The sequence below is a fragment of the Onychostoma macrolepis genome, chromosome 22 (assembly GCF_012432095.1).
Source record: "Onychostoma macrolepis isolate SWU-2019 chromosome 22, ASM1243209v1, whole genome shotgun sequence".
Taxonomy (NCBI): Eukaryota; Metazoa; Chordata; class Actinopteri; order Cypriniformes; family Cyprinidae; genus Onychostoma; species Onychostoma macrolepis.
The window spans coordinates 12,345,779-12,372,921 of NC_081176.1; the positions used below are offsets into that span (position 1 = coordinate 12,345,779).

A 27,143-nucleotide genomic window follows, 5' to 3' on the forward strand; every position below is an offset into this window, starting at 1 on the left:
TGTCCAAGAACAGCTTCACGTTTAAATGATTTTGTCTTTAATCAGATGAGAATATGGCTATTAAATATAACCTACTATTTGTGTGATATTGATGATTGAGTTGTTGTTTTTTTATTATTATTTTTAGACAGAATTTTGTGTAAAAAAAAAATAAAAAATTGAAAAGGGGACAACAGCAGCAATACATTGAAGGTTTCTTCAAGAAGAAACCATGTCAAAGACAGGTAGATCCAGTACAGTGCATTGCAGGTCAGAGCCAATCCACCAGGCAGGGCCAAGTTGGCCAGGAAATTGGCTCCCTGAACCTGGCAGCACAGGTCAGAGCCAACCAGAGAGGGCCAGTGAGGACTACACCAGCAGCCATCTATCTGCAGCAACAGGTGAAAGTCAGAACATGAACAATTTTTACAAAACATTCATTAGACACACCCACACACCGTCTTGTTTGGACAATAAAAGAAGTGGAGAATGGCTGTTCAGTTGTTTTTATTTATAAAAAAGAGAGATGAGTTGTCCATTTTTATGTCATCCCACTTGTGTTGGGGCACATGTCTTTTCCCATGGACCCCCCTGGCTGGTTCTTGGTCCCCCTGTGCCACCCCATTTTTTTTTTTTTAAATCCTAGAATCGCCCCTGCACATGGCATCAAGTCAAACCAATGACAAAAATATTAAGCAGCTCACAATGTTCACAAACTAAACTGAAATCATTACTTTCTACATTTCACTGCATCCACAAACTTATACAATCAACAGAAGAGGATCACACATCAGCGAGAGCTCGGCACATACTGCAAAGTGGTGTGAATGGACAAGACAGAAAAAAAAAATTAAAAAAAAAAATTAATTTCTTAATTAGAACGCGTCTGGTGAGGAGAATATGATGAAGGAATTAATCGGAGGAAATAAACCGGAGTAACATTGCAGGAAAATAATCCAGGAGGTGGCGGTAATTTAAATTTTTTGAATGCAAACCGTCGTTAAACCTCAAAGAAGACTCAACAACGCGCGCGCTCAATACGTCAGTGGACACGACGAGCGGTCAAGAATACTTTGGCAAATGAGGATATCAAAATGTCCAGCCTGTTAGCCGTCACTAAAATCTACAAACATTCAGCAATTTAACTACACGGCATGTTTTACCAGAGACTTAAATTTGCACGGGAGTCGGACTACACGACAAGCAACAAGCGTAAAGTACAGTTTTAAATACTTCTACATTCTTTATTAGTGCACACGATTAAGTAAATTTGATCTCGATTACAGATATTTGTGTGGATAAAAAGGGATTTCATACGTATTTTAAATTTTAAGTTGCAAATTCTGGAGTTTTTTTTTTTTTTTTTTTTAAGAACAAAAATATATAATAGTATCCCTGTTGAAAAAACCAGCATATGCTGGTTAGGTATGTTTTGAAGCTGGGATGCTGGTTTGAGCTGGTTTATGCTGTTCCTTAGCTGGTCATGTGCTGGTCTTAAGATGGTCGTACCAGTTTAGGACCAGCACAGGACCAGCATAAACCAGCATCCCAGCTTCAAAACATACCTAACCAGCATATACACAACTCTGTAACTCACAACAAACATTAACGACAACAAAAAATATGAGCAGACAAAGAACCTGGAAATTAAACATAGTAAACCAAACACTGGGCCAGGGGTTTCCTCCAAGAAGTAGCTATGTGGATACAATAACCTTATTAGTGATTAAAAATTCGTAGAGCAAGGGAGGACCATACAATTTTCCTTTATATATCATTAATTAACCCAATACAATATTACAGAAGAGACAGTAATTCTATCTTTATGAAATATTTACTGAATCTTTCTATTCCAGAGAAAAGGACTGGAAAAAAGAACAGTCTAGAAAATGTAGACCTCAGAGTTCAATGCTGTTTATGACAACAGATTTTTTAAATGTACTATATCTTGTGTTTTCATCAAAAAGCATTCTGTCATCCACTACACCAATTTATTTGTCTATGCAAAGAAAGAGCAGGGCAGGTAAATCTAGAAACACCCTCCGCTGTGGCGAGGAGAGTCCTCTTTGGAGCCAGGAATGTTACACTGAATTCTGTGCCTGTAGTAGACACTTTATCCTAATCCTAACCCTAAGTCACTACAGCACCTACTACAGTCAGAGAATTCGGTGATATACACCTGTGTATTTTATAGGCTAAAACTTCATTAGAACGAAGAAGCTGCTAGAAATTACTTAATTGTTTTTGAATGGCCCATATTTTAAAACATGAAGTTAATTTGAGAAAGGGTTTCTCAATATATCTCATTTGAAAATGAGATATATTGTGAACTTAAAGTCATGATCAAATCAATGGCAAAAGAAGAACTGATTCAACAAATTAATAAACTAGAGTAAACAAGATTGTAAAATGATGTTAAACTGCAATACAAACAATAACAAACTGGGTTAAATGTTTCCAATCAAAGGTTTAATCACAGTGTTTGTAATTCCAAATGAACATGCCATTTAAACTCATTAAATTATATGAACTTATTAAAGTTTACTTATTCTACATGAGAATATATTTGGTTGTAACCTACATTATTTAATACAGTGGGGTTTTTTTTACGCTTGAATTTTCTTGAATAATTGCCATCTTATTTATCTCCGTAACATATTGTTATCTTCAGGTCATGCTAAACGATTGATTGTTTTCACAAACCAGTTTGTTTAGCTGCTGTATCAGAGGAGTGAGGAAAGGACTCTCTGTCTTGAGATGAATCTCTTAGAGAAACAGAGGTAAGACTGAAGTTTTTTTTTTCTCCTGTTTTGTATTTACTACATGTTTTATATAGATACAGGTAAAAAATAAACCTCTTTCTCAGAACAATTTTTTTTTATGGCAAACAGGGTTTTATAGACAATGTCATGGTTAAAATGTAAACAATATACAGTGCTTCTATCATGACTGTAGCTGTTTTGGGACTATCAATTAACGATTGTAGTTGATTGATTGAGGTAATATATAGCCTACTATGAATGACTAAAAAACACATTAAAAAAGGTAATGGATAATAAAAATGTAAAATCATTAAGGCAATAATTTACAGTCTGAATCAGATTTACAGTCTCTCCAAAGTAGTGTTAAAAATGTACATTAATTTCTCAAATTAAAATATTATTATTATTTTACATTTTCAAATTTTCAAATCTGCACACAAGTAGGGCAAAGGCTCTCCAGATGTTTTTGCTTCAGTAGAGACCTGGAGAGCCTTTGCTCTACTTGTTGTGTACAGATCCTTTTTCTTCTTTGACATCTTAAAGAAACTGGTAAACGAATGTGAGCTAGTAAACAAGAATGATGTTGTCTTTTAAACCATTAATGTGTTTCTTTGAATGGCTAGAGAGCATGCTTGCCAATATCAGATACATGTAGTTTCTCTCTTCTCTGTGTGTCATTAGTGTAAGATCAGGCTCACATGTGTCCAGCTCTGTGTCTGTGAAGAGTGACTGTTCAAAAGGTGGCATGCCAAACTTCCGTGAGAAAAAAACATCTATTAAAAGGTATGTGTTGCATTATATTATTATTGTGTTAGCTAATTTCTTCGCAATGGAGTATGAAAGAACTTGACTAATAAATAAATCATAAAACATGATGTTTGAAATATTTTGTTGAACTCTGTAACAGTTATACAATTACACAGGTAGCCACTAGGGGGCATAAATTCATAATTGAAAACAGATCATTCAACCAAACCTTATATGCTTCCTTATATGCTCAGTCATAGATGGACAAATGCACAACTATACTGTATTTAATTACCATTTGCACAAAATCCTTTTCAAATGAGACTAGTAATTTTTTTTCCGTCATTAGGAAAAGATCAGGCTCACATGTGTTCAGCTCTGTGTCTGTGAAGAGTGATTGGTCAAAAGGTGATGTGCCGAACTTCAGTGAGGAAACTATCAAAAGGTTTTTCATGTGTTTTTTTTCTTTTGTGTGTGTGTGTGTGTCACACAGTGTTCGAGAGGATTTCATTGAATGTTTATTATAAAACTTTATAAATCAAATATATATATTTTTTTCTTTGCTAAAAATCTTTACAAGGGATTTGTCATTTGATTTTTTTCCTTGGAAATGCCATATTTTGTTTCATTGTATTTGTTAACAGGTTTAAGACTCTCGGGAACCAAAATAATTTCAAAGACAATCTCCTCAGGGTCTTCCATGTAAGAAAACTAATTTTAAATGTTTGATAATAATATAATACTTTGTCTTAAACCCATGAAATAAAAATGTGAAAATCATTTATTTATTCATTTTAACATGACAGCTAATTAACCTGTTTGTCTTTTAATATATATACAGTATATATATTGTGTGTGTGTGTGTGTGTGTATATATATGAAGAGTTCAGATGCAAAAGCCTCTAAGACTAGGTTCACACTGCAGGCTAAAGTGGCCCAAATCTGACTTTTTGCCCAAATGTGACCCATATCTGATTTTCTTATGACAGTCTGAACAGCACAAATCCGATTTTTTCAAATCAGGCCCAGGCCACTTTCATATGTGGATACATTTCCGATGTTTTACAATGTGACTTCAGTCTGAACGGCCATGTCGCATTTCATGCGATTTTTACGGCATTGTAATGCGTCAGACGTCACTTCGTTATTTAGGCTCCGATTGCACATTAACTTAAAAATTGCTAAACACACGCTAACATGAGCAGCATCCATTTTTATTTCCGCAAACACAGTCTGACGTCACGTCGTCTTCTGCTCGTGCGGGTCACTTCAGGGCCGCATACAGTTCACACAAAAAAATCCGATCTGAGCATTAAGACCTGCAGTGTGAACTAAGCCTTAGTGCCACCTAAAATTTTCTTCTAAAATGAGCATTTTTATCAGGCTTCTATATTTATGTTCAGTTATTTCACTTTAATTGCATAGAAAAGGACATATACATTGTCATTAAAGTGAAATTACTGAACCTAAACACAGGAGCTTGAGGAAAATGCTAATTTTAGATGAAAATTTCAGGCGGCACTTAAAGACTTTTGCATCTGAATTCTTCCTATATATATATATATATATATATATATATATATATATATATATATATATATATGTGTGTGTGTGTATATGTGTATGGCATAACATCATGACCACTGACAGGCTAAGTGAATAACACAGATCATCTCTTTATCACCTGTTAGTAGGTGGGATATATTAGGCAGCAATTGAACATTTTCAATTGAAAAGTGTATGTGTTAGAAGCAGGAAAAATGGACAAGCGTAAGGATTTGAACGAGTTTGACAAGGGTCGAATTGTGATGGCTAGACGACTGGGTCAGAGCATTTCCAAAACTGCAGCTCTTGTGAGGTGTTCCCGGTCTGCAGTGGTCAATATCTGTCAAAAGTGGTCCAAGTAAGGAACAGTGGTGAACCAGCAACAGGGTCGTAGGCGGCCAAGGCTCATTGATGCACGTGGGGAGCGAAGGCTGGCCCATGTGGTCCGATCCAACAGACGAGTTACTGCAGCTCAAATTTCTCAAGAAGTTAATACTGGTTCTGATGGAATGGTGTCAGAATACACAGTGCATCACAGTTTGTTGCGTATGGGGCTGCATAGCCCCAGACCAGTCAGGGTGTCCATGCTGACCAGTCCACAGCCAAAAGTGCTAACAGTGGGTATGTGAGCATCAGAACTGGACCACAGAGCAGTGGAAGAAGGTGGCCTGGTCTTATGAATCATGTTTTCTTTTACATCACGTGGATGGCCAAGAGCGTGTGCATCGGTTACCTGGGGAACACATCGCACCAGGATGCACTATGGGAAGAAGGCAAGCCGGCGGAGGCAGTGTGATGCTTTGGGCAATGTCCTGCAGGGAAACCTTGGGTCCTGCCATCCATGTGGATGTTACTCTGACACATACTACCTACCTAAGCGTTGTTGCAGACCATGTACACCCTTTCATGGAAACGGTTTTCCCTGGTGGCTGTGGCCTCTTTCAGCAGGATAATGCACCCTGCCAGAAAGCAAATATGGTTCAGGAAAGGTTTGAGGAGCACAAGTTTGAGGTGTTGACTTGGCCTGCAAATTCCCCAGATCTCAACCCAGTCAAGCATCTGTGGGATGTGCTGAACAATTAAGTCCGATCCATGGAGGCCCCACCTCGCAACTTACAGGACTTAAATGATATGCTTCTAACGTCTTGGTGCCAGATACCACAGCACACCTAGTCCATGCCTCCACGGGTCAGGGCTGCAAAAGGGGGACCAAAACAGTATTAGGAAGATGGTCATAATGTTATGCCTGATCGGTGTATATTACCTGTACATTATTGACTGACACTGAGTAGCTTTGAAAGAATATGGATTTATAATTCTGCTAAATTGCTGTTCTGTTTTTTTCTTGCTTTGTTTATAGGATCTTGAGAGCAAAATAATCACATTTCTGAAGGAGGAGCTCAAAAAGTTTATGAAAATATTGCAAAAAGAGAAAACGCAATGCTTTGTGAAGGACTTTAATGAGAATAGATGCAGTATCAAAGAAGCAGCTCTTGATCTCACACTCTACTTCTTGAGAGATATGAAGCAAGATGAAGCTGCCAATAGTCTAGAAGGCAAGAGATTCATGACCATCTGTCAGATTATGAATGTAGGAGAGAAAATTAGGACTAAAATTAAGTTAAAAATTAACTTTTTTTTTCTGTTTAGATGAGCTGTTCTTCATTCATCAGCAAAAAACTAACCTGAAGAAGAAGTATCAGTGTGTGTTTGAAGGAATTGCAAAACAAGGTGACTCTACACTTTTGAATAACATCTACACAGATCTCTATATCACCCAGGGTGGTAGTGAACAGGTCAATACTGAACATGAGGTAAGACAGATTGAAATTGCTTCTAGGCGACATAAATCACAGGAGATACAGGTTGAATGCAAAAATTTGTTTGAAACACCTGAACAAGACAAGAAGATCAGAACTGTACTGACAAAAGGAGTTGCTGGCATCGGAAAATCAGTCTCTGTGCAAAAGTTTGTTCTGGATTGGGCTGAAGGAAAAGAAAATCAAGACATTGGCTTCATATTTCCTCTTCCATTCAGAGAGATGAACTTAAAGGAGAAAGAGCCGCAAAGTTTGATAGACCTTATAACCCAGTTTTTCCCAGAGACAAAAGGATTGAACCTTAAAAGAAGGAATCAATTCAAAGTCTTGTTCATCCTTGATGGATTAGATGAATTTCGTCTTCCTCTAAACTTTAACTCTGAGACATGGTGTGATCTATCATCACCAGCCTCTCTGGATGTTCTCCTGACAAACCTCATCAAGGGAAATCTGCTTCCTTCTGCTCTCATCTGGATCACCACCAGACCAGCAGCTTCCAGTAAGATTCCTCCTGACTGTATCGACCGGGTGACAGAGATACAAGGATTCAATGATTCTCAAAAGGAAGAGTACTTCAAAAAAAGATTCACAGATGAGAATCAGGCCAAAGAAATCATTGGTCATATTAAACAATCAAAGAGTCTCTTCATCATGTGCCACATCCCAGTCTTCTGCTGGATTTCAGCCACTGTTCTCCAGAACATTTTGGAACAGAAAATAAATAATCTAAAAAACAATCAGGCTGATGATGCCTCCAATACACCACAGGAATCAAATTCTGAAGACACTCCCCAGACTCTGACACAAATGTACACACATTTTCTCCAATTTCAGATCCTGCAGAGCAGACAAAAGTATGATGGAAAATACGCAGCAGATGTTTCCTGGGATAAAGAGGCTATCCTTTCCCTGGGGAAACTGGCATTTCAACAGTTGGAAAAGAACAATGTGATCTTCTATGATACAGATCTGGAAGCCTGTGGTATTGAAGTCTATAAGGCGTCAGTGTATTCAGGCATGTGCACACAGATATTTAAGGAGGAAAAAGGGATTGTTCTTGGTACCATGTACTGCTTTGTTCACTTGAGCATTCAAGAGTTCATTGCAGCCCTTTATGTACATCTGTTTCTAGACATCAACAAGAAAAGTGTGTTTGTTCATGAGTCTACAGAACAGGAGAACAAAAATGAAACCATGATTGATTTGCTCAAGACTGCAGTGGACAAGGCACTCAAAAGTGACAATGGACACCTGGACCTTTTCCTTCGCTTCCTTCTTGGTCTGTCACTACAGTCTAATCAGCTGCTCTTTCGAGGTCTGTTGACACAAGAAGACGACAATGACCAGAGCAAAAAGGAAATAGTTCAGTACATCAAACAGAAATTAGCAGCTAATCTGTCTCCAGAGAGATCCATCAATCTGTTCTACTGTCTGAATGAACTGAATGATCAAACTCTGGTGAAAGAGATTCAGACCCACCTCAGCAAAGGAAGTCTCTCATCTGCTGAAATTTCTCCTGCCCAGTGGTCTGCTTTGGCCTTTGTGTTGTTGACATCAGAGGAAGAGCAGGAGGAGTTTGAGCTTCAGAAATTCAAGAAATCAGACGAGAGTCTCATTAGATTATCAGCAGTCATCAAAACCTCCAAAAGAGCTCTGTAAGTCACTTAATACTTTTTATCATTTTTTGGTCTCATCTGAAAAATGTGTTTATCTACATTAAACTACAGTGAATCTTAATCATATACACCCTATTGTTAGCAAGACATAACACATCAGTTCATAGTTATTTCCAAAATTCTCTTCAAATTTTGCTGTGAAGGACATATACTTTTTCCAAACCTCAGTGCTCAAATCATTAACCTCTTCAAGCATGCTTATTTGATTCTAGTAAATTTTTCACTGAATAAAAAATACTCATATACAGAAAATGCTAGATGAAGATTAATGTCATGTAGCTCACCTATATTTACTGTTCCTGTAAAAATAATGGAATTTTTTGTTAAATGTCTTCCTTTGTTCCATCTTCTTCTGTGATGTGATATATTTCCATTGTAGGCTAAATGATTGTGACTTAACAGACAAAAGCTGTTCAACTCTGGCTACAGTTCTTGGATCAAATACCAGTCTGAAAATGCTGAACATGAACAATAATAATCTGCAAGATTCAGGAGTGAAGCTGCTCTGCACTGGACTGAAGAATATACAGTGTAAATTGGAGATACTTAGGTAAGGCGTAATTTGTTTAGAAATTCTTTAGGTAATTTATCTATATAATGCACTCTTTGATTATAATTGTACATTAAAGGACCGGAGTGTCTATTTACACTAAGTGCAAATAGCCCGCCTTGTTGGCAGAGGCTATTTACACTAACTCTGCCCACCAAAGTGTGATTGGGATAGTCAACATTGAAAAAAGACGCTCATTACACATCAGTTTTAGTGGCGCAGATCATAAGGCGCGTGCTTTTTGACGCGATCGACCCGAGTTCTAATCTGCCTTTTGCCTAACTTTTTTTCTCCCTTTTTAAATGTCATATCGCATCGGAAAGGCATTTATTCTCAATAAAAATGAAGGAAATAATCAAAAAGTTGAAAATAAAGTATTGGGTAGGGTAAGGGTAGGTGTAGGGAGGGCTTTATTGTCCCAATAAGGTGGCATCCATTTAATAATTTGAATTAAAATTATAATTTACACTCAATACTCTATTATTGCATATTGTTTTATAATGTATAATGTACTGAGGTGCAGATAATTGCCACTATTTACAATAAGTATAAATAGCAGAAAATCCTGCTTTTTTAACAGTGTAAATAGAATCTATATTTAGTGTAAATAGCATATTGTCAAGAAATACTGCTATTTTCACTTAGTGTAAATAGAATCTATTGCTATTTGCACTTACTTACTTATTACAACTATAATGGAACTGTTGACTATCCTCACTCTTAATTATTATTATTATTATTATTATTATTATTATTTTCAGGCTCAGTAACTGTAAGCTAACAGAGGAAAGCTGTTCAGCTCTCACTTCAGTTCTCAGTTCGGACTCCAGCAGTCTGAAGGAGCTTGACCTGAGCAATAATATCCTGCATGATTCAGGAGTGAAGCTACTCTCTGATGGACTGAAAGAGAACTGTAAACTGGAGAAACTCAGGTGAGCTGATGTTTAAAGCTAGTTACACACAAAACCGACATCAAAAATCTATGGACGTCCGTGGCGTCACGTCACCTGTATCAGGGCAAAAGCTGTGCTCAAACACAAAATAAATACATGCTTGTTAGTCTAATGACCAACTTGCATGTACAGTGCCTTGCGAAAGTATTCATACCCCATAATTTTTTTCATGTTTTATGTTGCTGCCTTATGTTAAACCGCTTTATATTAGTTTTTTTTCCCTGCTGCTGAAAAACAGCCCTACAGCATGAGGCTGCTACCAGCACACTTTACTTTTGGGTTGGTACTCTGCAGGTGATGAGCAGAGCTGGTTTCTTTCAAACATGATGCTTAGAATTGAGGTTCATCAGACCAGAGAATCTTGTTTCTCACAGTCTGAGGGTTCTTTAGTTGCTTTTCTGCAAATTCCAAGTGTGTTTTCATGTGACTTCACTGAGGATAGGATTGAGTTTGGCCACACCGCCGTAAAGCCCAGATCGGTGGAGTGTTGCATTGATGTTTGTCGTTCTGTGAGTTTCTCCGATCTGCATATATGATCATGGAGCTCAACTAGAGTGACCATCAGGTTCTTGGTCACCACACTAACCAAAGCCCTTCTCCATCAATTGCTCAGTTTGGCCAAGAGGCCAGCTCTAGGAAGAATCCTGGTTGTTTCAAACTCCTTCTATTGAGGGTAACAGAGACTACATGCATTTGTGACCCTTCAATGAAGCAGAATTTTTTTCTGAACTCTTCCCCAGATGTGTGTACAGGCAGTTCTTTTGACCTCAGGGTTTGTTTTTGCTCTGATATGCATTATCAGCTATTAGACCTTTTATTAAGACGTGTGCCTTTCCAAATCATACCCATTCAGTTGAATTTACCACAGGTTAACTTCACTCAAAGTGTAGTAATATCTACAAACAATATGAATGTGCATGAGCTAAATTTCAATTATCCCAGATAAGGGTATGAATACTTATGCAATGGAATTATTTAAGTTTTTTTATTTTTAATAAACTGGCAAAGATGTTAAAAACCTGTTTTTTGCTTTACTATTATGGTGTATGGAGTGTAGATTGATGTGGAAAAAAATAAGTATTTTAAAGCAGTTTAACATAAGGCAGCAACAACAAAATGTAAAAAAAAAAAAAAAAAAAAATGGGGTATGAATACTTTTGCAAGGCACTGTATGTTGTAGCAAATGTGACACTAATCTGTATTTGTCCATTGTCATTCAAAAACAAAACCTGTGGAAGAGCTAAGACTATAGATGTCCAAACCACTCACTCACCACAGACAGAGTGGTAATAGAGCTTCTTTAAATATGAAAAATGAGAAGAGCCTTCTGTGTCCCCTCTTGACATAATTGGTTTGGTTGCTTTCGTCACTGGTTCGCTAAGCTGAATAGTTAATCAGAGTATATCTTTCACTGACTGCAACGACATGATTCTACATGGTAATCAGCCTAAAAGTTTCCAATGGGGTCTGGCCAGTGTCAATGCAGAGCATGCACAAAAACCAGGCTAACAGAAGCTCATTAATGACCCAACATTAACAAATGGTGAAAGATCTCTAGACTTTTTTGTTTCCCATCAAATTCAGTTTTGCTTTGACAATAAGTTTTATTTATATTTATTATATTTGTTTAACTAAGTAATACGATAAAAATCATACATTTCAAGAATAACTAGATTAATCAGCTGAATGTTACATTTTCATTCCTGTTCTAGACTCTCAAACTGCCATATCACTGAAGAAAGTTATAAAGCTCTGGCTTCAGCTCTGAGATCAAACCCTTCACACCTGATAGAGCTGGATCTCACGGGAAATGATCATGGACAATCAGGAGTGGAGCATCTCAGTGATTTACTACAGGATACAAACTGTCAACTGAAGACACTGAGGTGAGGAGACATGATGAAAGTATACAAAATGAATGGTATGCAGGCATATTATTTGTAGAAATATTAATTCACTAAACCTAGATCATGTTCCCTATTAGTGGATGAAAAATCCAGCGCTTACTCAAATGAACATATTTCTTTATCTTTATGTCCGTAGATATGCTTGTTTTGCCTCAGACCTATAAAGGCTGCAGCACATCACAAAGGTGTATAATGCTATAAGTTGTTAGTTACAACAATCATATGAAATCAAAGTGAGTGAATGAATGAATTAATAAATGAGTAAATAAATTGCATCCGTATGTTGTCAATTTAACGTTTATTAAACATTAACCCTAAATCAGGCAAGAGTGGAAAATGATCAGCAAAAAATCATTTCATAACACTTTATTTATATCATCTGGACTTTAAATATTTTATTTAATCTGGACTTTAAAACATATTCAAATGAATTTTTTTAAATATTTGAGATATTTTGGATTTGTGTTGTGTTCTCAGAGGAAAGAAATGCATTGGTTTCTTCTGACGAATCAATGTTGTCAAAATGTGATGTAATTACGTACACTACGGAGCCTCTGAGCGGCTGTCTTGGTCTTTGAGGGTTAATAGCATAAAAACAAGCCAATTGCAAGGCTGGTTGGAGGGCATCTGGGGTGGCCAACGATGTAGCTGTGCCCCTGGTTAAAAGTAGCTAGAGCTTTTCATTACAAACAAGAACATGTTTCGTAATGCAGACATTGAACTGAATCCTGCTTCATCTTCCCTTCTTCAGATTTTTGGGTCCTGATGCAGATGAAGCCTGTCAGTATGTGACTAGAGTTGTGGGTAAACACCCATTATTTCTGAGAGAGTTGAATCTGAGTGGACATAAACTAGGAGATGCACGAGTGAATCAGATCGCTGCTCTACTGCAGGATAAACACTGTAAACTCCACACACTTATGTGAGTATATTATATAATTTAGCCTGTTACATGACTACTAGTAATGTTACATAGTCAATATTAATTCCTGATTTGAGTCAGGGCAGTTTTTTCTCAGAATTAAAGAGATGTAAAGATTGACAAGATGTCTGTCACACCCATGGACTGTCCTTGTGTTCCTGTCTTGTTTTTCTTCCCATGTGCTCCGCGTGACCTAGTTTCTCCCTTGTTTGATTTCATGTGATTCAGGTGTGTCTCCTTAATTACCTTGTTTAGTTCAGTATTTAAATTGTGTTCTGCCCATTGTTTCCTGTCCAGTGTTAAACGTCAACGTTGTGCTTTGTGTGTTGTTTCTGCCTGCCCTGTGTTACCCCTGGGATTATTATTATTAAAGACTTTTGTTTGAGTTTATCCCACGACAACTAGTTCTTCTCTCCATGCAGCAGCATAACCCTGACAGAACAACAGACCAACCAAGATGATTGGTCGGTCACTGGAGAGGTATGTGGAGGAATTCCTTGAGTTGTCTTATCGGGTGAGCTGGCACGACGCTGTTCTTGGTGTCTGTTTTCAGATGGGTTTGGATGAGGATACGATCCGTTGTGATCTTCCTACGTGTGATTTTTCCCTTGGTCGAGTTGATTCATCTTATCCTTTATTTAAATGGTTCTAATTTTGAGGTAGAAGAAATAAAGGAAAATTTGAATCATCCTCATCCAGCCCCCTTTGAGACACACCGTGCCTCTCCAGCTCACCCCACGCCAGGACCCTCCACATGCCTGACAAATAGTTCCGACCACCTTTCACCTCCCATGTATCCCGAGCTCGAAGACAGACTTCAAACAGGGCAGACCCCACATACCAGTCTGGCCGGTCAGTGCTCAAATCCACATCCCTTTTCCTGCCTCCAGTTCCGAGCTCCTTCCCAATCCTCAGCCCAAAAACCCCGGCCGCTCCACCGTAAAGCCTCAGGCCCGCCGGCCGATTCACTCCCACGCCCTCAGCTGACAGCAGCTATCTCCTTCACCTCAGCCCAGAAGAGGAGAATGAGGAGGAAGAGACTGCGGGCTCCAGCCCCTGACCAGAGTCGAGAGATGGCTGTAGCTCCTGCGTCCAGCCCAGAGAGGGCTTCTGTCCCCACGTCTGGCCCAGAGAGGGCTCCTGTCGCCACGTCAAGCCCAGAGAGGGCTGCTGTTCCTACGTTTGGCCCAGGGAAGGCCACAGATCCCGAGTCAAGCCCAGGGAGGGCTTCTCAAGTTCAAGTTGAGCTTTATTGTCATTCTGCTACATGTGTGGACATATAGTGGAACGAAATGTCGTGTCTCGCAGGACCACGGTGCTACATACTAGTTAAACATAAGATGCAAATATAGGAAAAACTATAGAGTTATACAACAGTTTAACCATCTGACTATACATATACTATAAATACTATAACTACTATACCTAGTTGACTACACATACACAAACTTACTGTACAAGAATTTTACATAAATACTGTACATGAAATTGTGCTAAAGGGATATTTGTGCATGAAATTGTGCAGAAAATATATATTTTGTACATTAAATTGTTCAGAAGAGAGATTTTGTGGGAAGCAGCGCATAGTGCAAAAGATTTAGTAGTGCAATGCTCAAGTAAACATATTATTTTGTAGTGCAATGTTAAAGTAAACATACACTGAACAAAATTATAAACGCAACACTTTTGTTTTTGCCCCCATTTTTCATGAGCTGAACTCAAAGATCTAAGACTTTTTCTATGTACACAGAAGGCCTATTTCTCTCAAATATTGTTCACAAATCTGTCTAAATCTGTGTTAGTGAGCACTTCTCCTTTGCCGAGATACTCCATCCACCTCACAGGTGTGGCATATCAAGATGCTGGGAGACAGCATGATTATTGCACAGGTGTGCCTTAGGCTGGCCACAACAAAAGGCCACTCTAAATTGTGCAGTTTTATCACACAGCACAATGCCACAGATGTCGCAAGTTTTGAGGGAGTGTGCAATTGGTATGCTGACTGCAGGAAATGTCCACCAGAGCTGTTGCCCGTGAATTGAATGTTCATTTCTCTACCACAAGCCGTCTCCAAAGGCGTTTCAGAGAATTTGGCAGTACATCTAACCGGCCTCACAACTGCAGACCATGTGTAACCACACCAGCCCAGGACCTCCACATCCAGCATCTTCACCTCCAAGATCGTCTGAGACCAGCCACCCGGACAGCTGCTGCAATAATCGGTTTGCATAACCAAAGAATTTCTGCACAAACTTCCAGAAACCGTCTCAGGGAAGCTCATCTGCATGCTCGCCGTCCTCATCGGGGTCTCGACCTGACTGCAGTTCGTCGTCGTAACCGACTTGAGTGGGCAAAGTGTGGATATTGCATCGTCCGTGGAGCGGTTTGGACTGTATGCAAACTGGAATGGGTCCAGCGTGTTTGGGAGACTGGACTTGATATGATGCATGACTAACCTCTCAAAGCACTTCATCATGATTGGGGTCAGTGCTATGGGACGATAGTCATTCAGACAGGACACATGTGACTTCTTTGGTACTGGGGTTATGGAGGTGGATTTGAGACACGTAGGGACGACTGCCTGGCTCAGCGATGTGTTGAAGATGTCTGTTAGGACATCCGTCAGCTGTGCAGCACAGTCTCTCAGTACACGTCCAGGTATGTTGTCAGGGCCCGCAGCCTTTCGTGGGTTAATCCTGGATAGGGTCTTCCTTACATCGGCTGGGGAGAGACAGAGTACCTGGTCGTTTGGAGATGTGGGTAGTTTCTGTGCAGGTGTGTCGTTCTGTATCTCAAATCGTGAGTAGAAGTGGTTGAGTGCCTCTGGTAGGGATGTGTCATTGTCATTGGCCTGAGGCGGGGCCTTGCAGTCAGTGATGGTCTGAATGGCTTGCCACAGGGTCCGAGTGTCTTTACTGTTGCTGAAGTTGTTGTTGATTTTTTTTTTTTTTTTTAGCATACTGATGTTTTGCCTTCTTGATGCCATGAGACAGATTGGCTCTTGCTGTTTTGAGGGCTGCTTTATCTCCTGATCTGAATGCTTCATCTCTGGTCTTTAGCAGCCCACGAACCTCTGCTGTCATCCATGGCTTCTGGTTGGCACGTGTGGTGATGGTCTTGGTGACTGTCACATCACCTATGCACTTTTTGATGTAAGCAGTCACAGTTTTAGTGTACTCCTGCAGGTCTGTGTGGTTGTTGTAGGTGGCCGCCTCTTTAAACATGTTCCAGTCTGTGTCCTGGAAGCAGTCCTACAGTGCTGAGGTGGCATTGTCTGGCCATACCGTGATCTGCTTTTGAACCGGTTTGGCAAGTTTGAGAAGTGGTCTGTATGCTGGGATTAGCATAACAGAGATGTGGTCTGTTCCTACGTCTGGTCTAGGGAGGGCCACAGATCCCGAGTCAAGCCCAGGGAGGGCTGTTGTTCCCACATCTGGCCCAGGGAGGGCTTCAGATCCAGAGAGCAGTCCGGAGAGGGCTTCTGTGAGCCGGTTCCAGCCAGGGGATCCGGAGTCTCCCCCAATACATTTTTTTGGGGGGGGCTATACATCTCCGGATGTAGTGGCTGGGTTGAGTGCCTGTCTGCTCCGCCATGGTGCCCGGGTCCGGTACTGCCTTGGAGGCTTCCTGTCCCACACAAGCCTGTCCTGAGGGGCCTCCAAGGCTCCCACCCTCCCACCCCTCGATTGTATGTGGCGTGAGGACACGCCTTCTGGGAGGGGAGCGATATGTCACACCCACGAACTGTCTTTTTTTTTTTTCCCACAAAACTATTCATAACTGCAAGATGTCTAATTTTGGTGCAGCTTATACCATAAAAGTGTGGTAAGAGCATGTGTGACCAGTATGGATTGTTATTTCCTTAAATCTACCTTTTCAAAAACTTGTTTGAACGTCTTCTGCGTAAGGATTTAATTTCTCATGTGAACACATTTCCAGTGCAAAGCAGAATCTTGTTTTAGAATCACACACAATCTTTTTAAGAGCAAACTTTCTTTTTAACTTGTAATTGTTTCGTTTGTGGCATGTTTGAATGTTGATTTGTGAGACTAAAATGAGTTATGACAACATTGAGAAGACAGTAGCATTTTACAATAAGGTCTCATTCATTAAAAATAATGTATTAGCTAACAAACTAATAATGAGCTGTACATGTTTTGTAGTATTCATTAATCTTTCTAAAAATGTTTATTAATAAATTCATTCATTAACATTATTGATAAATGCTGTAGACATTGCTCATCAAACGAAACCTGTGTTACTGAGAAAGTTAACAACAGATCTAAACTCATTTGAACAAACCAAAGGTGACTGACACAGAAGAGCCAGTCTTGAAACTGATGTGAACTGATTTCATTTTTAATATAAAGAATATTTTGTGGTACTTAGTGGTATTTGAAATGCACTTTTAATGCAAATGATCATCATAGATCTGAGACCTATATGTCTCTCTTTTGTATTCAGTCTGTGTATTTGCAGTATTACAGAAGAACAGTGTCTCATCCTGACTTCAGCTCTGAAATCAAACCCATCACACCTGAGAGAATTGGACCTCAGTGGGAATGAACTGGAAGACACAGGAGTAAATCACTTATGTGACATACTGAAGGATTTACACAGTAAACTGGAGAGACTGAGGTCAGTAACATTCACATACAAATGCTTAAAATCACCTCAGCAGTTTAAACCAAAACACCTTATACTCAGTATCTTGTAAAGAGTCTAAATTCACATTATTAGTAATAAATTTTTTTTTTAAAAAACCTTCACTGTAGTATTTTGTGATCTTGTGAATTAAATATGATGATATTTCTTCCTTTGTCAGTTTTTTGTTTTGTTTATTGTTTTCTTTCATTTTCTGTCTTTCTCCCAATGTAGGTTAAGATTCTGTTACATAACAGATGAAGGTTGTTCTGCTGTTACTTCAGCTCTGAAATCAAACCCATCACACCTAAGAGAGCTGGACCTGAGTATGAATGAAATAGGAGACTCTGGATTTGAAATCCTCAGTGACCTACTGATGAACCCACAATGCAAACTGGAAAAACTAGAGTTAGTATCATTATACTGTACAGCAGTTTAAAAAAAAAGTCATATTTATAAAAAAAAAAAAAAAAAATGAAAAAGAAACAACAGCTTCAAGCACACTGAACTAGTGTGACACATTTGAACCTAACAAAGACTATGAGAAGTACAGACTAAATGATAGAAGCTCTTCACTAAAATGTACATTATTAATTTGAGTCATTGTTCTTTCACTTTATGTAATCAGTCTGTGGAGATGTGGAATTACAGAAGAACAGTTTCTTATCCTGATTTCCGCTCTGAAATCAAACCCATCACACCTGAGAGAGCTGGACCTGACTGAGAATCAAATGAGAAGCACAGGAGTGAATCACTTATGTCAAATACTGAAGGATTCACACTGTAAACTGGAGGGATTGAGGTCAATTCACACACATGAATCAAAATGATTAAAGTCACTTTAACAGTTAAACCAAGACACCTTATATTCAGCATCTTGTGAAAATGCTAAATTCACATTATTTATACGTACATACATACTCTAGTATTTTGTGATATGGTGAAAAAGATCAAAGAGCAAAATAAAAGGTTTCTTCTATTCATTTTCTTTTTTTTCATATCTCCTTTTCTCTCATTGTAGGTTAAGATACTGTGATATGACAGACGGAGACTGTTTTGATCTGACTTCAGCTCTGAAATCAAACCCATCACATTTGAGAGCGCTGGACCTAAGTCTGAATGAATTAGGGGACTCTGGATTTGAAAACCTCAGTGATCTGCTGATGAACCCACAATGCAAGTTGACAAAACTACTGTTAGTATGATTATACTGTGCTAACTGTACTAACACACTATTCAAATTAGGAGTCTGACTAGCAGTGCTGGATAGTAACTGATTACATTTAATCTGGAATACACAATCAGATTCCAAAAATTATTTAAAAAATGCTCATAATCAGATTACAGTGTTCATAGACTATATCATTTTTATATTACGTTTTTATAGACTGCATGATCACATACAGTGCTATTCACACACTGGCAGTAAATTATTCATAATGTATTGATTTGCCCTATTTCTACTATTTTCTTTCTTAAATTTTCCTTTCTAAAAAATTCTACTGCTTATATATAGGAATGTCTTTGTTTTATGGAACTGCACATACCAGCCAAATAGTCAGATGACTAGAAGAATCTACTCTGTAGCACACTGGCAACGAGTGCAGGGAACATAAAACAGGAGTGATATGGTTCTGTTTTTGAGCACCAGTCCAGGAGTCTAGCTGCCACATTTTGATTATTCTGACCAATAATCAGAATAAACTTAATCACAGTAAGATGTTTACATGACAAAAGCAAACCTCATCACTCCAGTTTACATGCAATTATCATTATTCTGATTATTCACCAAGAAGTGTAGTTACCATCATTATTCACAAACCCCACAACACACAAAATTCCAGCGTTTTGAGTGGTAAGGAGAGGCTTGAACTTAAACATTTCTGATTGGCCATTGTGTTCATAAAAAGTACAGATATGTCTGTGATTGGTTGCATTGCTCACCGCTGCAAAAACATATTGTAAATAGAAAACTTTGAAGCTAAGCACAAACACGAATTCACTTTGGAGCTTTTGTCAAAACTGTTTTGCCAATATCCTGTTATTACAGCCTCAACTGAGAGTGCTTTTGTTTTTGTTTGAGGGTGCTTATATCATTCCCATATAGTCAGGACTGCTTTAGAATAATGTCATGGAGTTCAGTCAAGAAGTTGTGAGAACAACACATGGCATCCATGTACATATGAGCACATGCATACTTTGGTGAGAGTTATAACAATGTGATTGAGGTGTTTACATGCCTCTGTATTGCGATTAAAATAGGCGGTAACAATTTTAAGGTGTCGTTGTTACACGTTACATGTGCTTACTATTATAATAACAATTAATTATGCATAATTACATGCAATGTACCCTAAACCAAACCCTAATTCTAACCCTAACCATATAGTAAGTATATGTAGTTAAAGTGCTCCTATTATGGGTTATGAAAGGTTCATATTTTGGTTTTGGGAGTCCACAACAACAGGTTGACATGCATGCATTTATGCATTTATTTTTACCTTATTTGCTCAACGACTCCCAAACGATTCGTTTAACGATTCATTTTTCTAAACCCCTCCTTTGCGTGACGCTAATCTGCGGTGATTGGTCAGTTTCATTTAAAACAGTGTTTGTGAGCTTTTAATGCTCCAAAAGCAACACCTAGTGGCAAAGAATGAATTTGCATTTTCATTCAGACCAATGCGAAAATCCAAGTTTTCCCAGGTCTGCATGAGCAACAAGTGGGTGGGCAATATGTTAATGTTTCATTTTGACGTCAACATGGAAAAACATGACTCATTAAAAATGACTCATTTCAATGATTCAGAGTCGACTCTTTCTTTTGAGAGACAATAACTTTACACATGGTGCAGTTTCAGATTTAAAATTTGCAGGAAGTTTTCATTCACTTAGAGCTATGTTACACACTGCATGAAAGATCATTTTCAAAAATCCATAATAGGGGCACTTTAATATTAACTCGGTACTTAAAGGGATAGTTCACCCAAAAATGAAAATTCTGTTATAATTACTCACCCTCATGTTGTTCCAAACCCGTAAGACCTCCGTTCATCTTCATAAATTGATTATGAAATTATTTATTTATTTATCTTTTTATATTTCCGACTTGAGTACAACACTGTGGACAACTATTGTTGTGTTTTATAAATGGATAAATGAAAATGAAATGTATTTTGTAATCAGTAATGGACTACAACTTGTAAGTAATCTACCCAGTACTGCTAACTAGTAAATAACTGCATTTGAAGTATTTGATAAAATTTACTGATTGTGCATGCTTTGCTGTAATAATAATAAAGAAAGTAATGGTTTAAAAATTAAAGAAGAAACAATAGTTTCCAGAACACAGAAGTAGTGTGACATGGTTAAAAACAAACAAAAAAAAACCCTACAGACTAAATGACTACTGTAGCTCTTCAGGCTCTTCAAAGTCATCATGGATCCGATTCATTCTTTTCTCTTTCTGTCTTAAGTCTGAGTAGATGCAGTTTTACTGAAGATCAGAGTTTCATCCTGACTTCAGCTCTGAAATCCAACTCATCACACCTGAGAGAGCTGGACATCAGTGAGAATAAAATGTACAACACAGGAGTAAATCAATTACGTGATATACTGAAGGATTCACAATGTAAACTGGAGAGACTGAGGTGAGGAAAATTCACATACAAGAAAGAGAAAAGTGTTTTGGTATTTGAATGGTACAGAATGAATATTTCATCTCTTAACTCATTGTAGGCTGAGATGCTGTGATGTGACAGATGAAGGTTGTTCTGCTCTGACTTCAGCTCTGAAATCAAACCCATCACACCTGAAAGAGCTGGACCTGAGTATGAATAAATTAGGAGGCTATGGAGTTGAAAACATCTGTGATCTACTGATGAACGCACAATGCAAGCTGGAGAAACTATAGTTAGTATCATTATACTGTACAGCAGTTGCAGTTTGATTAAAGTTTAGTGTTTTGTTTATTTAAGAAAACAGACTCAAGGCACATACTTTATAGCACCTCATCTTCCCCATCTGAAGAAATATTTATAAATACTATTAGATAATGTATGTGTATCTGTAGAAAGAGCATTAGACTTTGGAACAGATTATTAGATGTTTGTAGATTAATCCATTATTTTAATCTACAATGAAAAATTGACGTATTTGTCCAACTGAAGATACTCTATACTCGGTTTGTAACTAGTACCTCAAGTGTTTATTTTTTGGTTTGTGATCATGCAATTAATTTTCCATGTATTTGCTGGTCTATTAGTGACTTTATGGCATTTACTCATGATGTATTTAATTCACACTCACTCAGAAATTTTAAATGAATATGATTCATTGTCTTTTCTCTTTCTGTCTTCAGTCTGCGCGGATGCAGCATTACAGAGGAACAGTGTCTCATCCTGACTTCAGCTCTGAAATCAAACCCATCACACCTGATAGAGCTGGACCTGAGTATGAATAAAATAAAAAACACAGGAGTGAATCACTTAAGTGACATTCTGAAGGATTCACATTGTAAACTGGAGAGATTGAGGTCAGTAACATTCACATACAAGAATCAAAATGCTTAAAATCACTTCAACAGTCAAGACACTTTATACACTGTCTTGAAGAGTCTGAGAAAATATTTAATTCTTAACCTAAATGATTTGTTTGGAAAAAAAATGTTTTCCTGTTATTCTGTTTCTCTTTCTAGTCTAAATGACTGTGCCATTACAGATGTTTCTTCTTTAACTCAGTCTTTGACAAACACAAAAACACTGCAGTTTTTAAAAGAGCTTGATCTGAAAAACAATAACATACAAGACTCAGAGAAGCAGCTCATTGATGTGCTGCGACACTCAAACTGTAAACTGAGGTGAGCAAATGTCTTTCTGTGGTATTAAAGAAAGCTTTATTTACATATACTCTTGGTCAGATTGTAGGAAAAAGCTGGTAAAATCAGTGCAAATTCCAGCTTCATCTCACAGCCGTCCAGCACTACATGATCAGTGTCTCTGACTCATCTGTCCTGTTTTGAATTTGACAGGCAACACGTCACATTTCTTCACACTTACTTTAATTTCAGTTTTACTTAGACCACTACAAACATGTAGAGAACAACAGCTTTAACTCGTGAAAATTTCACTCAAAGTTTTCGTTGTAATCCAGAATGTGTTTGCTCCTTTTCATCAGTCACATAAACCATACTCTCATCAGCATGTGTTTCTCCTTCACGAGTTACAGGCTCTTCTGCAGTCACACTAACATATGAACGTAATTCATGTTTTAAATTATGTTTAAAAATCTAAATATTGTTTTTTTTTTATATATCTATGCAAGATCATGTAAAAATCAGTAATTAATCTGATTACAGGAATTTAACTTATTTTTATGCTAAACAAATAGTCTAATATAGTAACTAATTTGCACTTTTTTTCTGCTGAAAACTTACTATTTTTTTCTTCTGGTTTCATCTGACAGATTAGAGAGAGATTGCTCGTTTCCCAGGTGGATGATCGACCAGGACCAGTAACGAAGACCAGTAATGATCAGGTGAGGATCCACAGAAGAGTCTCACTGCTGTGTCTATGAAGATTAATAAATGTGTGATGTGATGTCTGTATTTCCGAATATAGAATGAGTGTTATATATTCAAATATTCTCAACTGAGAGTATCTGCACGTCAATGAAAATCTATCTTTGTAGCAATTTTAGTACAACCCGAATTCCGGAAATGTTGGGACATTTTTTAAATTTGAATAAAATAAAAACTTAAAAGACTTTCAAATCACATGAGCCAATATTTTATTCACAATAGAACGTAGAGAACATAACAAATGTTTAAACTGAGAAATTTTACACTTTTATCCACTAAATGAGCTCATTTCAAATTTGATGCCTGCTACCGGTCTCAAAAAAGTTGGCACGGGGGCAACAAAGGGCTGAAAAAGCAAGAACTTTTGAAAAGATTCAGCTGGGAGAACATCTAGCAACTAATTAAGTTAATTGACATCAGTTCTGTAACATAAAAGGCATGTCTTAGAGAGGCAGAGTCTCTCAGAAGTAAAGATGGGCAGAGACTCTCCAATCTGTGAAAGAGTGCATAAAAAGATTGTGGAATACTTTAAAAACAACGGTCCTCAATGTCAAATTGCAAAGGCTTTGCAAATCTCATCTACAGTGCATAACATCATCAAAAGATTCAGAGAAACTGGAGAAATCTCTGTGCGTAAGGGACAAGGCCCTCAGACGACACTGCATCACTCATCGGCATGATTCTGTCATTGACATTATTAAATGGGCCCAGGAATACTTCCAGAAACCACTGTCGGTAAACACAATCCGCCGTGCCATCTGCATATGCCAACTAAAGCTCTATCATGCAAAAATGAAGCCATATGTGAACATGGTCCAGAAGTGCCGTCGTGTCCTGCGGGCCAAGGCTCATGGACTGTTTCAAAGTGGAAAAGTGTTCTATGGTCAGACGAGTCCAAATTTGACATTCTTGTTGGAAATCACGGACGCCGTGTCCTCCAGGCTAAAGAGGAGAAAGACCTTCCAGCGTCTCATCAGCGTTCAGTTCAAAAGCCAGCATCTCTGATTGTATGGGGGTGCATAAGTGCATATGGTATGGACAGCTTGCATGTTTTGGAAGGCACTATGAATGCTGAAAGGTATATAAAGGTTTTAGAGCAACATGTGCTAACCTCCAGACGATGTCTATTTCAGCAGGACAATGGAAAATCACATACTGCAGCTATTACAACAGCATGGCTTCGTAGTAGAAGAGTCCGGGTGCTGAATTGGCCTGCCTGCAGTCCAGATCTTTCACCTATAGAGTCATTAAAAGAAAAAAAAAAAACGTCAAAGACGACCACAAACTCTTCAGCAGCTGGAAACCTATATCAGGCAAGAATGGGACCAAATTCCAACACCAAAACTCCAGAAACTCATAACCTCGATGCCCAGACGTCTTCAAACTGTTGAACAAAGCCAGATCAGGTGCAGTTTGGCTTGTTTCTACTTTCTTGATGTATCCAGTAAATCAAAAGGAGTAGGGTTTCTTCAGCCTGTATCTCCAAATTGATGCCTAAACCTTACATTTACCTCATGAAACATCATGAGTCCCTTTACACAATATCTACCTTGACCATGGAAAGTGACCAGAATAGTTTGCATCAGAGTTTGTGAGCAACTCTCTGTAGACAGAATTTATATTATTCCAGGGAACCATTCAGCTGGGAGCAAAGTTTTTCCATGCCCAGGTATGATAGATCTGCCAGTGGTTGATAAAAGGATGGACCTGACTTTAATATCTCCTATTGTCCACCCTCAGGCTGAATAATGCAACCTTTTCCAAACGTGTTCTGCATGTTTTTAGGATTTAGAGAATACTGTGAAGCCTACAAAATGTTTATCATAAACTAGTGATAAGACCCAGAATCTGCATCTGCCCTACCTAAATTTATGGTCAGGAGCCACTAGTTGAATGAGAATTACTATTGTTGGAACAATGATGTCTTGATGTGTAAATGGGAAAATATCAACAGCATTACCAAAATTGTTGTACCTCAAGGATATTGATCAAAGATATTGAGTCTGGCACTTGATCATGTTTTATCTGGTTGTTTAGGAATTTACAAAACCTTTACTTATTCTGGCCTGGTCTAAAGAGTGATGTTTCTGCTTACTGCCTGTCATTCCACATATGCCAGCAGGCTGATATGCCAAATCGGGTCATTCCTCCAGCCCAGTTGCATTTGATTCCTCTTAGTTCTTCTGCCCATCTCAGAATCTGTTCTCCAAGCTAGACCTTATAAAGTGGAAAAAAAATTGAATGATACAGATTCTAAAGCAGAGTTTGCCACATTAACATGCTAAACCCATATGCAACTGCAACCTGAACAGACAGTAAAAGTGCATTTACCCAGCCCAAGGTCGTTCTCGCTGCCCCTTAGCGGTGAATCTGATGATGAAAACGTAGATCATCACGAGTATGCTATATGTCTCTTAGAAACTTGAACTCTTAAAAGATCTTAAAAACAGTTATCTGAAGCCCAGACTCATTACAGCTCAATTGAAAAGGAGACCTTAGCTTTAATAATGGCACTTCAGCATTTTGAGGTTTATGTAGGTGGAAGTTCCTTTCACCATATATACTCAACACAAACCAAAGACTGATGCGTTGGTCACTCATAAAACAAAGCTTCAATTTTGACATCCACCATAAGAAGGTGACAGAAAACATATTAGCTAATGCCTTATCAAGAGTATTGAATTTATATGAGTTTTGTCAATATTAAGATTTTGCCTGGGTGTTGGTGTTAAGTCAGAAGATATATGTGTTGTCTACTGTAAGTTTTCTAATGTATTTCTCATTCCTCTTCTCTACTTGTTTCCTCGCTTTACTATTACCAGGTCTCTGCCCCTCACATGGACCAGTGGACTGATGATGGGAAGAGCATCATTTAAAAAGCCCAGAAGGGGAATTGATGGTGTGGGATGTAGTGCTTGAAAAAAGCAATTTACAGTGATTATTGAGTTAGTTTATGTTAGTTTGCGTTGTGTATTAGTAAAATAATTTTTTTAGAGAACATTGTGAAAGTGTAATACTGTAAATAGTTTATATACTGCTTACTTTCACAGAGGCTGTAGGGGTTGGGTTCTATTTTATTTTCTATTTCCTCTTGTTTATTGCTAGTTATGGAGGCAGGGAATCTCTCTTTATTTTTGTTACACTTCTTAACGTTTGTTAACGCACAAATATCCAGTATATTGTCTTTCATTTTCACAGTAATTTTAATAATCACAGTAATTTTCTGTGGATGGAGCCTCTCCTTCATCAGTCCAGATTAACTAAACTTCAAGCATACCAGTTAAAAGCATTAACAGCATGTACTTTTCACTCGTTCCACTCTAAATAGACTAATGCATTTTGTTTAACAATTATAATCATCTTTATCACCACCCGTTTTAGAAATTTTGCTCTTCATTGTATTATGTTTTACCGTTAACAGTATTGTCTGTAAAATTGCCGGTTAATGTTCTTGCAGAAAATCACCAGTACTTTTTTTATTTGTTTGTTTGTTTTTACAGTATACAGTTAAGAACAATTATTTTTTGTTTGAAAAGTTCACTTTTTGTTAAACCAATACTACCAGTCATAACGTTTTTTCTTCTTAAACTGCTATGGTTCTCTATTTGTATTTGATTGTTTGCACTATGTCTTGGACTTGGGCAAATGTCTATTGTCCACCTAAGTGATTATGAATGAATTGATTGTTTATTTGCTATTGTCACTGTGAAGCATCCTTGAGTTTGGGAAAGGTGCTATATAAATGAAACACTATCATTATTATTATTATTATTATTATTGTTGATGCTGTTGTTTTTAAATTTGTAGAGGTGAAACATAAAACTGTATCAGCAATCTTGAGATTACTGTTTGAGAGGAAACCATGCTGATCTGGCTGATATATACAATCAAGACAGAAATCTGTAAATGGTAAATATATATATATATATATATATATATATATATATATATATATATATATATATATATATATACACATATACATATACATATACATACATGTACATGTGCATATGTATGTGTATTTAAAGGGATAGTTTACCCATAAAAAATGGGAAAG

General features: G+C 37.8%; 1 protein-coding gene across 11 annotated transcripts; it reads left to right on the plus strand.

The window, feature by feature from the left end:
- Window positions 1-960: 960 nt before the first annotated feature.
- On the plus strand, window positions 961-27,032 carry LOC131530062 (NACHT, LRR and PYD domains-containing protein 3-like). Of its 11 annotated transcripts, XR_009268308.1 has the most exons (23): window positions 961-1,196; window positions 2,686-2,759; window positions 3,423-3,524; window positions 3,838-3,933; window positions 4,133-4,190; window positions 6,394-6,589; window positions 6,684-8,508; window positions 8,909-9,079; window positions 9,841-10,011; window positions 11,745-11,918; window positions 12,691-12,861; window positions 17,326-17,499; window positions 17,740-17,913; window positions 18,134-18,307; window positions 18,527-18,700; window positions 20,982-21,155; window positions 21,244-21,417; window positions 21,866-22,039; window positions 22,202-22,363; window positions 22,969-23,040; window positions 23,669-24,115; window positions 24,217-24,489; window positions 25,906-27,032. XR_009268308.1 is itself a non-coding variant. In XM_058760137.1 (21 exons), exons 2-20 carry the CDS (start codon window positions 2,737-2,739, stop codon window positions 23,018-23,020), a joined length of 4,419 nt encoding a protein of 1,472 aa, XP_058616120.1. In that variant the 5' UTR covers window positions 961-1,196; window positions 2,651-2,736; the 3' UTR covers window positions 23,021-23,040; window positions 25,906-27,030. The 11 variants fall into 11 exon arrangements, 7 of the variants coding, with proteins under 7 accessions (XP_058616120.1, XP_058616119.1, XP_058616122.1 ...); XR_009268310.1 differs by lacking the exon at window positions 22,202-22,363; XR_009268307.1 differs by lacking the exon at window positions 23,669-24,115 and having other exon boundaries at window positions 25,906-27,031.
- Window positions 27,033-27,143: the final 111 nt, after the last annotated feature.

Coding starts and splice junctions, on each gene's coding strand:
- LOC131530062 (XM_058760137.1), top strand. CDS start 2,737: ATGAATCTCTTAGAGAAACAGAG. Junction 2,760..3,422: donor AATCTCTTAGAGAAACAGAG/GTAAGACTGAAG, acceptor GTGTGTCATTAG/TGTAAGATCAGGCTCACATG. Junction 6,590..6,683: donor AGCTGCCAATAGTCTAGAAG/GCAAGAGATTCA, acceptor TTTTCTGTTTAG/ATGAGCTGTTCTTCATTCAT.